Source organism: Diplotaxodon limnothrissa, linkage group LG17, assembly GCF_057381915.1.
Source record: "Diplotaxodon limnothrissa isolate DT_005_m linkage group LG17, D_limnothrissa_male_GT1.1, whole genome shotgun sequence".
NCBI classification, from domain to species: Eukaryota; Metazoa; Chordata; class Actinopteri; order Cichliformes; family Cichlidae; genus Diplotaxodon; species Diplotaxodon limnothrissa.
Window position 1 is genome coordinate 14,021,253 of NC_140612.1, and position 11,238 is coordinate 14,032,490.

The 11,238-nt window shown below is 41.3% G+C and overlaps 1 protein-coding gene across 1 annotated transcript; it reads left to right on the forward strand.

The window, feature by feature from the left end:
* The first annotated feature begins 4,967 nt into the window (after window positions 1–4,967).
* Window positions 4,968–7,654, forward strand: igfbp1a (insulin-like growth factor binding protein 1a). The gene is made up of 4 exons (XM_085376712.1): window positions 4,968–5,501; window positions 5,636–5,808; window positions 6,117–6,245; window positions 6,493–7,654. The coding sequence occupies exons 1-4, from the start codon at window positions 5,120–5,122 to the stop codon at window positions 6,601–6,603; spliced, it is 795 nt and encodes a 264-aa protein (XP_085232838.1). The 5' UTR covers window positions 4,968–5,119; the 3' UTR covers window positions 6,604–7,654.
* The last annotated feature ends 3,584 nt before the right edge of the window (window positions 7,655–11,238 follow it).

Here is an 11,238-nt window from a genome sequence, read left to right on the forward strand (position 1 = left end):
TTGTTTGAACAGGTAAACTGGCAGCAGGGGAGATAAGTGGCAGTTAACACTGAAGTTAAAAAAATGTTCAGCACAACTTTATGTCTGCTCATTTGGTGACTTTGTTAAAAAAACAAACAGAACAGGAAGTATTTACTTTTAAGTGAATAGTATTGTATTTTGTATCTATTCATGCTGTTTTCTTTGTTCTCTTTAAACATACTTTAAGAAATTTGTAGTGGAGTAAAACTCAGATAAGGGAAGCATGACAGATGTTTACTGTTATTACACAGTGACGCACTGGTGATGCAGGAGTAGGTCATGGATAACTGATTTGTAAATAAGTGGACATGAATAACTTGAGCTGCAGAATTTTAGGCTCTGTTTTGCAGATAAAAGACATTTTATGAAAGGTTGGGCTAATTTGACCTTGAAGCAGAAGTCAGAGGTCCAAACTAACATTATGTTTATCCCTATATTATTCCTAGATATCATTCCTTATACATCTATATGGTGTCAATTTAAACAATGGCAGGAAGAAACATGGTTTTAAATAGCTCTATATTGCATTATTATAACTTTGACCTTCAGGTTAATTTATTGACCTTGAAGGAGAGGTCAGAGGTCAGATGTGACATGACATTTTAAATCATTATACGATGCTTTGTATATATTTTTACAACACACACCACCTTATATTTTCAAAGTTAGAAGTTTGTCCAGTTTTCACCTATAAATCATTACAGTAAGCTGACTTCGGAGACCTTGGTGGAAGTAAGTCACATGTTCATGGATCATAACATGACCGAACTCTACACCCATACAAAGTTTTATCAGAATTCGTTCAAAACTATGTTTGCAGACAGAATGGCACGCATGCACACAAAAACTACCAAAAGCATAACCTCCTTGGTTGCAGTAATAACATTAATAAGTGGAAATGTACTGCTAATAGCACTGGCACTGCATCTGTAAAATAATGTCCAATATTATGAGTACTACTCTGCAGCATTATGAATAAAACGATATCGAACTGTTTGAAAACTTGGTTAAAATCCTTTGATATGAAATTATACACTCTTGTAAACTATATACTCCTGTAAAGTTTAAAAAGCTTTATAGGAGTTTTTGTTTTTTAAACTTTACACCAGGACTGTTTTGTTATGCTGACATTACATTAGATTAATGGGATACTGTATTATGTGCACAGTGACTATGGATTATGGTTCAAAGCCCCAGAGACAGCTGAACTTTTGTCAGGAACATTAAAGGACCTTAGATGTGAGCTGCTTTCCTGTGTAGTAGCTCGTTAGGATTGAACTAATTGTCTGACAGTTTCAACCCTTTATGCACTAGCCAATTTTTTTTAAGATTAAAAAGGTGTTCCTCATATTCAGTTAGTAATAGCTTCACAACTATGAGACCAAAATAAACAAACATGGACTGTAAGATAATTTGGGCTGAATTGTGATGTTTCTGTTTCCCAGTCAGCTTATCAAACCAGCATTTATCTCCTGCCTACTCAAAACTGTGAATTAAATGCAATCAAGTGCAACTCTCAAAGTGATATATGAGATAAATAAAATACAAGTAAACATAAAATAAAATGCTGTACAGCCCTTGCAAAAGAAAAAAAATATGTTTTGCCAACTCTAAGTCGAGAAAGGATGCTGTCAAAGGACTTCCTGTCCTGTGAGAGTGAGAAAAAATAAACACCATTAGGACATCCTGTAGGACATAGTGTATAAGCTGCACATGTGCACGTGTTTTATTGGTGAATGGCCTGAATGCTGCCTCTGTCCTTTTAACCCTCGTAAAAGGAGCTGCTGTGGCTCAGGGGGTCACCCAGACTTCAGAAGCCATCAGAAGGCCAGTGGTTTGATCCCTCGGCTCCTCAAGTCTTTATGTTTATGTCGAACAAGGAAAAACTAATATGGTCATAGTGCTAACAACAAGTGACTAAAGTGCATACAATAAAGTGCTGCGTGGGAGTAGAGTAAAGGCATTTGAGTACTTAATAAAGTTTTTAAATATCGTACATAAATACCACTATGTTTAAACCTCACTGGTCTGTTACCAGATGGACTATTGACGTCACCTTTTGGTTTGTCCTGTTTTCAAGCCCTCGAGTTTATAATTTTGGTCATTGTCATCTCATGTTGAAACTGAGGACATCGGACACTCACATCCATACCAACTTGAACATCACACATGGAAACACACACTAAAGTTCTGCTTCACCCTAAACCAGGTCCAAGGACCAGGACTGGCCCGGCAAAGACTCTAATGAGGCCCACTGGATGGTTTTTGGAAACGCTTTAGAGGACATAAATTTTGGATTTCTAACTGTATTTAACATGGCTTTCAGCTTTTACTACTGATAAAGACTTGCCCCATGGCCATTCATATAACAACAAAGTAACTGAGTAACAGACAAACAATTACAAACAATTACACGACAAAAAGATTGCTGTTTTTTAGTATCTCCTATAGAAATATCCTTTTTATTTTCCAAGGTAAAAAAGTTTGGTTAAACTTCTTTACAAGAACAGAAATGGGTGTTTTACCCACTTGAGCTCAAAGTGGGCTGTACGTGGCCCAGAATTAGTTCGTTTTCGTAATGGAACCATAATTCACATATTGAATATGTTTGATTGATTGATTGATTAAATCTTTATTTTGAACATGTTGAAAAAATACAACAAAATAGAATTAAAAGAGACAAATGAACAAAGCAAAACAAAAGGAAAACGAGCAACCACAACTCCAAATAAAGTTCATGTTCAAAAAGGAGGAGAAAGAAGCATAAGCTTATTTAATCCCACCCCTTTTCCACTATATAGTATCAATAGACTACAAAAATACCTCCTTGCAATTACATTATATGGCATGTGTAATTTTTTTTATTTTTTTTATTTTTTATATATACATATATGTTTCTGTCTATCCATACATACGTATATACACATACGCACATATACACATTTTCACCTCAAGGATACACAACCTACAAATATATATATATATACCCATACCAACATACCCGTGCACCCACACACACATGAAAATGTTAGACAAGAACACCCTATCAAATCTCTACCCTTCCCTGTACCCTGTAAAAACCATATCCTTAAACCGCTTTTTAAACTGCGCCATGCTTGGACATTGCTTCATATCATGTTTTGTTCAAGAAGACCTGAAAGTATCTTCTGAGACCATGAATTCAAGATCAAAAATTTTCCCTTTCAGTTTTTTTTTGGGTCAGAATCAGTAATGTAGTCGAGATGTGTTTTCAAAATATGCCAAAACATATAATAAATCTGGGGCTTTATGTGTTCACTTATAAAAAGAGGTTAAAAACACATTTAAACAAGTGGCCTCCCCAAACGAGAAGTAAAGAAACTCTCTACTCATGTGGACTCAGCAGGGATGATATCAAATCAGAGAAGTTGAGAATGAGTATTTATTGGAAAATTATATAAAAGCACATTGTTTACTGTAGCATATGAATGCAGTATTGAACTGACACCTTGCTACTGATTTTTATGTTTTCTTTACAAAAATGTGCGCAAAAAAGTGAATTGGATGTTCAAAATTTCCAGAGGAGGACAACCAGCTCAAATAAACCCCAGGATCCACATATTACATTCAAACAGGACTTCAGCTTGTTAGCTACGAGTCCCCCAAATCTTTATTTCACCCCAGGGCTTGGAGGAACAGAAATCTGGGCAATGAGTTTGAGTGGCTGTTAAACCAATTGGCAGATGATGCAATCTCACAAAGCAGTTACATAGAGATAATGACACCATGCAGGGCATTGCATCAGAAAGTCAGATATTAGGTGATAATTTATCATAGCGTGTAAAGAGGGTTTTTAAATAGGGGGCAGTGTGCACTGGGAAAGGAAAATCTGTTTTTCCTTTAGTGTGTGTGTGTGTGTGTGTGTGTGTGTGTGTGTGTGTGTGTGTGTGTGTGTGTGTGTGCTGGGGGAGGAGGGGGGGGGGTCTTTTGGAGGGAACATTCTCACATGCAGTGACAGGACTGAAAATACCTTGCAGCAAGCCGTGAAAATGTGCATGTCGTCCACTGTGGGACCATCAAAGTCCCCAGAGAGCGGCTGGGAGGCCTGGGACGTGTCTGCGGCCACGTCAGGCTAGCCCCCATTCAAAAGCATTGGTCTATTATTATCCCCGGAAACAGATAATTACGACGGGACATTTCCTGGATGAAACTCAAAGGCGTCTCCAGTGCGCGCACGAGGGGTAGACGGGGATCGCATACAGAGAGTCCCGAGCCCTCCAAACGGCGACCCCGTTTCACGGAGCAATTTCTGAAACTGGAGTTTTATTATCTCCTCGCAACGCTCCGATGCTTTCTCATGTCAAAATTAGAGCCACCGGTTCGCTCTCGGAAGGCCCACGCTCCAGGCGCTCAGCGTGGGCGTGCGTAATTTGCGCCCATTGTTGTTATTTTTGCTTCTTCTCCAAAGTTGTGTAAGAAGTTTGTTGAGGACAATTAATAAACGCCTATTATGAATGGACCAATTCATGAATAGTCAGTGTTGTTCCAGAGGAGGTCATCTGCAGCAAAGCCCCCCACTCCAAAAAACAAGGAACTATTTCTCCCCTCAGTCAGTTCATGCGTGTCCTCTTCACAACTTATAGAAAAACAAAAAGAAACAAGAGAAAAACGGCGCTGATAACTCATTGCCCGCGCCTTGTTACTTTAATGTGGTACTCTGGAGTTCAGTGTGGCACCCGGGTGAGGAAAGGGGGTCCTTGATTGCAACAGCAAACACTGGTGTCGTCACTCATCGGCGGTACACGCAAAAAGCGCTGCCTGTTCCAAACTAAATATTGACGCGAATGTTGTATTCAAATGAGCTGCCTGACCGGACGTGGACGGACCAATGAGAGCCCATCGTATCATTACACCTTCTTTTCAGAAATCATTCATAACGCCGACGCGTCAAAGACTCGCAGAGGAGCCGGCTATAAATACGGCTGCGCGCAACGCACAGTTAGACATTTTCCCAAAATCAAACGAAAGACACAACTGAGGAGCAGGAGGCGACCCGGCTCGTACCTCTGATCATCATCTCTGCCTTGCGCTACATTTCATATTTAGTATCCAGATAACAATGCTGGCCGTGGCTGGATTATACGTAGGACACGTCGTGACGGCGGCTCTGTGCTCCGTGCTGCTCACAGGGACGCTGGGGTCCCCGGTGGTGGGGCCAGAGCCGATTCGCTGCGCCCCGTGTACTCCGGAGAAGCTGAGCCAGTGTCCAGCGGTGGCGCCCGGATGCGCCGAGGTGTTGCGGGAGCCCGGCTGTGGATGCTGCCTCGCCTGCGCTCTGAAAGCAGGGGAGCTGTGCGGGATCTACACGGCGCCGTGCGGCTCCGGGCTGAGGTGCGTGCCGAGACCCGGCGACCCCCGGCCTCTGCACTCCCTCACCCGCGGACAAGCCGTGTGCACGGAGAGCCCTGTGCCCGAGCCCACCCCCGAGCCCCAGACACAAGGTAAGGCCTATCACCTCCACATTCTCCATCAGTGTTTCAGATCATCTCAGCAAACCCTCAACATTGGGATCTTTTACAGTCGCACTCATTCATTCATTCATTCATTCATTCATTCATTCGTGTTTTCTCTCCAGATCAGGAAGAGCCAGAGCCGTTGGAGATGGACAACGCAGCCATCATCTCGGACCCCGGCTACAGCCACTATCTCCCCGGTCACGGCAGGCCGTACGACCCGCGGGCTGCCGCCGACGCTCAGGAGAGCATGAAAGCCAAACTCATCGCCATCCGCAAGAAGCTGATAGAGCAGGTACTGACACTGGGTCCGCATTACTGTGCTGAAAATCCTCACTGCGATGTGTTGCTAAAAGTTTCTTTGGGAGGTTTGAGAGACGGCTGGTGCGCCACAAGGGCGCGCTCGTGTGCTGTTTGAAATAATGGAAAATGTGTGCGTGTGTGTGTCTGCAGACTTATTGAATTTATTGAAGACTTATTATTACAAGTTTGATATGTAGTTTTATGTCAGCCCACGTGCTTGCTGATAATGAGACGCGGCTGATTATACTTTGTTTGTATCAACTGAGATTAACCCATCTCCATCCTGTGTGTGCTGTGCAGGGGCCCTGTCACCTAGAGCTGCAGACGGCTTTGGAAAAGATTGCCAAATCCCAGCAGAAGTTAGGGGACAAGTTAACCAGATTCTACCTCCCCAACTGTGACAAAAACGGGCTTTACAAACCCAAGCAGGTTGGTACCTTCAGTAAAAGGACTGTGTGTGTGTGTGTGTGTGTGTGTGTGTGTGTGTGTGTGTGTGTGTGTGTGTGTGTGTGTGAGAGAGAGAGAGAGAGAGAGAGAGAGAGAGAGAGCGAGCTCCCAATACCCTGCTGTAATATAATTGTGGGTGAATGAGAGATTTTGTTGTATGTGTGTGTGTGTGTGTGTACCCAACAAAGGCACTGAATAAGAGGGTTTCTTCTTCCCTTTCTCTGCACAGTGTGAATCCTCGCTGGACGGACAGAGGGGTCGATGCTGGTGTGTGAATTCCTGGAATGGCAAGAGGATTTTAGGTTCGACAGAACTGCCTGCAGGTGCCGAATGCCCTTAAAGAGATCAACCACTGAAGCGGATCGCATGAGAAGAAGAAGAAAAAGAAGACGCAAGCCACTGATGTTTCCTTTATTTTAATATCTGTTTATTTATTGCTCTTGTCCATGGTGGTGTTTAATTCAGGTACACTGTCATTGCGGGACTGTGGGTCCCAACCACCCCGATCCCCTACCCCCCACCTCCTCCTTCTTCAAACACCCATCCCAAAGAGAGAAAATATATTTTTGTTTTTTCTGAAAAGGAGATTTTAATATTAATGTATTTACTCTTCAGCCTTATTTATTTCAATAGTATTGCATTTTATTTGTAATTATTTCATAAGTATTTATATCATCTTGCGTTGCCTTATTGTTATTGTTATATTATAATTATTATTTTTATCTACATGTATAAAGTGTATATATGTATCTTGGCCCTAAGTAGCTCCATTGCTGAGTTGAGCTCGCTCTACCCTTAAGGAGTTGTTTGGAGGTTTGCTTGATGAACCAAGCAAGAACAAAAGCACTGAGTGACCAAATGTCATTTAGAAGTATTTCTGAATGCTGTATCTTTTTAATGTTCCAGTTTGTCCTCGTTTTTGTCTTTGTGTTGTTGCTGTCTTTTTATTATTTTTTGTCAGTGAATGCAAAATTCTCAGTCGGGAACTCCTTAAATACTCAGAAAACGTTCCCCATGATCCCGTGGGGATGCAGATAACATCACAGGCGGCGGCTGCTCACATTCGCCGCCTCTCAGACGGGTATTTCAACATTTACCTACCTCCGATATTTACGTGTCTGTTGTCACCTGTGTAGATGTCATAAAAAAAGATTTGCTACTTTATACATGTTGCCATTCCTCTCTGACCAACAAGAAAAAAAGAGAGAAAAAAAGAGCCCTGCTGTGTGCGCTGGCTCGACTCTAGCCACATGCTGCTGTTGGAGAGAGAATTATTGTTTATGTGAGTCTATTCCAAAGTGACTAACTGCTCACTCGTGTGTATGTACACTTTTGTAATTGAGATATAAGAGAAAGAGAGAAAAAATGGTGATATATTTAATAAAAACATTAACCTCAGCTATGTGCTCCTGACATTTCTTTCCCCACAAGCAGGCTTGTTTTGTGCACTGTAAGGTGGAGAAAACATGAGAATAATAATAACAGCTTCATCAGGACATGATTGGCAGAGGCTGTGTCGATGCTCTCCCGGACCACTTTTGCTATATTCAGTGTGTGTTTGTGAGCAGTGTTATCACAGTGATCTAAAGTGGAGGTCCTTTTTCTAACTTTAGCCGGTTCTCTGGGACAAGCAGCTCTGCGCTGCCTTTTGACCTGTTCTCTGTTTGCCTTGGTCGGGCACAGGAATTTGCTTCAACCTCTCATGCCCACTGCCAGCCTGCCTGGCACCACCACATTTATTTTTGTTCTTTACAAATTGAACCTTTGCTTTATCCTTATTGACACATTCCAAGACTGAAGGGAGCCCAACTGCATTCAAAAAACAGGAGCACAAAAAAAAATAGTGTTCCTGAAATTAAGATGAAGACAAGTCAGAGAAGTGGGGAAAAAGACACAACTGAGGCAGCAGCTTAAAATGTGTTGCATTTTTATTTAAAAAAAAAAAAAGACATTAAATATTCAAAATCATCTCCTTTCTCAGAGAAAAATAATAGCTGTGTGATTTCTAGTTAGCTATGATAAAAAAAAAATCATTGCATGATAAACTTGAATACATTTACCCGTGAACAGAGAAGAGTCTTACCAGCAAGAAGAAAACAAAAGCAAGAAAGGAAAAGATAAAAGGTGACATTACACAAGTGTGACCCTGGCTCTGCTAACAGACTGGGGCAGGATGGCTGGGTGTGCATGGAGAGAACTGACTTACTGAGAGGTGAGAGGTTCACTGGCCTTAAGAAGCAGTGAACTACGATGAGGATGTATCTGAATGTCTGACTGATGTAGATGTGCACAGAGCTATCCAAAGAGCAACAGAAGGAAAAGGTTGATTTAAAAAAAGAAGAAAACATTCATTAGTGATTATATTCCCCAAAGTACACTGAATCATAGACTTTTGCTGTGCAATTGGTGAGTCACTGGTGTTCATAAGAAGTTTGGATCAGCTTATAGTTCTTTCTTATATAAATAAGGTTTTTTTATTTTTACGTACTGTACATGATGTCTAGTCAGACACAAAGCTGGCCAGGAAATACTAATACTAATACTAATACTAATAATAATAATAATAATAATAATATATAAAAAGACACACAAATATTAGGGAGGGAATAGCTTAAACATATTTTTATGTGTGTCCTCCCCCTTAACATCAAGTCTTTGAATAGATTGGATATAGCACCAACAGGCTGGTTCTAAGATGTTGCTGTCTGTTAGAGGAAGTTTACAGCCGATGTTTTTTATGCTACCAAGCTACTGGGCAAGCATTCTTTGTCGGCGCTCTCTCCACTTTTCAAGTCTTTACACAGGACGCAGGAGAGCATCAGGGCAGGAAGCTCCTCGAGGAGGACCACACCTCCTCCCTCGGACCCCCTACCACTTGTGTGAATGCATATTTGGTGCCGTGTTCACCTTGTGGAGATTTGTTGGCGTACGATCATACAAGCAAGTTTTTTCAAAGAAACAACAACAACAACAACAACAACAACCAAAAGAAAAGAGAAAAGAAATAGTTGCATTGAATGGAAAACTTCTAAAGGGGCTGATCTCTAAGTTTGCTGTCAGAAGTCCTGGTGTAGTTTTGTTTCTTTCTTTCTTACATTTTTTTCCTCCTCCTCCATAGGTTAGTATTGTTTTTTGTTGTTGTTGTTTTTCAAACTGTATCACACTCTTTCATCTGACATTACCTAGGAAAGGAATGCAGATGCTGATAGGTCCAATTGTCTTTAACTGCATGCATTGACAAGTAGCAGTGCAGCTAAAGTGCTTTAAGTGCTTGTGCTTGAAGCATGAGGGGCAGCTGGCACCTGTGGCAATGCAAGCCAGTCATACCGGGCTCACCCCGATTAAAAAAAAAAAAACCTACACCAGGTTGCATCACTGACAAGAGAGGAGTACTGGAGGTGGGCAGGGTGCTGGAGAGAGGAAATTAGGCACACGGATTGGACACACCTTCCAACAGTAGGGGTGAAGACAAGAAGGGTTGGATGGGCTAAGTGAGAAGATGTATGACAGAGGGGCTGAAGGCCAAAGGGGGACATGGATGAAGACAAGAACAGCAGGGGCACCAAAAAGAAAGACGAGAAGTTAAACTAGCCAAAGTGATCCCTAAAATTGCAGAGCAGCATGCAAGTGCTTAATACTCCTCTGAAAACATGTCTTTCAGATATCAAATGTGAACCTGTTAGCATGACAGGACACTCTGAAGAGCTTGTGACTTGCTATTGCTGCAGGGACTGGCAGCTGCAGTTACCAAAAAAATATGCAAAATTCCACTAACCATTCCTGCTGTTGCTACATAAGCCATCTTTCCACTGCTCATTCCCATTGTCATTTTCACTTTGGTTGGCTTTTCACATCAACAAAAGAGTTGACCAACCTTCATAAAGTATCATTTTCTTTCTTTTTATGCCAATTTAGTGGATGTGTTTTCAGAAGCTGGTGAAATTCAATTCAATTCAATTCAATTCAATTCAATTCAATTCAATAGTTGCAAAACACAACAACAGTCACATCAGGCACTTTATACTCCAAGGTAAAAACCCAACAATAATAAAGGGAAAACCCCCAAAATCAGATGACCCCATATGAGCAAGCACTTGGCAAAAGTGGAAAGGAAAACTCCCTTTTAACAGGAAGAAACCTTGAGCAGAACCAAGCTCGGGAAGGAGCAGCCATCTGCCATGAACACTTGGGGGTGATGGGAGGGAGACAAGACAAAATATATACTGAGTCAGAAAATCTTCCCTCTTACATATTCTGTGATCACTTGACATTAACAGAACAAAAACTGTATTCCAGGAGCTTTATTGCATTGTCTCCTTGGCCAAGCAGCATCTGTAGATATAACGTAATAATAACGTAGCTTTAGCATCCAATAGAACTATAAGTTTACACTCTTAAAATGTGTCCCGAAGAACTGGACTTTCCTTCAAAAGCAGTTTAAGAAGTTTACAGTGCCATGAAAACGTTTTTTTCCCTGATTTTTTTTGTTATTTTGCATTTTAATCACACTTAACAAATTTTAATGTTAGACAGAGATAGCCCTGGTTTTCGAACATGAATGGTCTGTTTAAGGTCACGCCAAAGCATCTTAATCAGACTAGACCTCGACTAGTTCACTCCTAGTCCACTGTTTTCTTGAGCCATGCAGAGGTGGACTTGCTGGGGTGCCCTGAATGTATTGTATTGCTGCATTACCTTACGTGCCCTTCGGGCACATGGCACAAACTGATGGTCGGAAATTCTCATTCAGGATTTTCTAGAAGAGCAGAAATCCCATTACTTTTTTTTAGTATGAATGGCCAAAACAGGAGGTTTTTATCAATATGAAAAGCCGTCAAACTTATGAAAATACAGTTAAAAATCCAAAACTTCTGTTTGTGCTTGTTTATGGTGAGCAGCAGATCAAACAAGATAAGAATTCTAAATAGCTTCAACGCACATTTTCATTAAGACACTTAGACACTGAGCCACGGCT

Excerpts from the sequence above, each read along its gene's own strand:
- igfbp1a (XM_085376712.1), top strand. The coding sequence starts at position 5,120 with ATGCTGGCCGTGGCTGGATTATACGTAGGACACGTCGTGACGGCGGCT. Across the intron at positions 5,502-5,635 it reads CCCCGAGCCCCAGACACAAG|ATCAGGAAGAGCCAGAGCCG; the intron begins GTAAGGCCTATC and ends TTTTCTCTCCAG. Across the intron at positions 5,809-6,116 it reads GCAAGAAGCTGATAGAGCAG|GGGCCCTGTCACCTAGAGCT; the intron begins GTACTGACACTG and ends TGTGCTGTGCAG.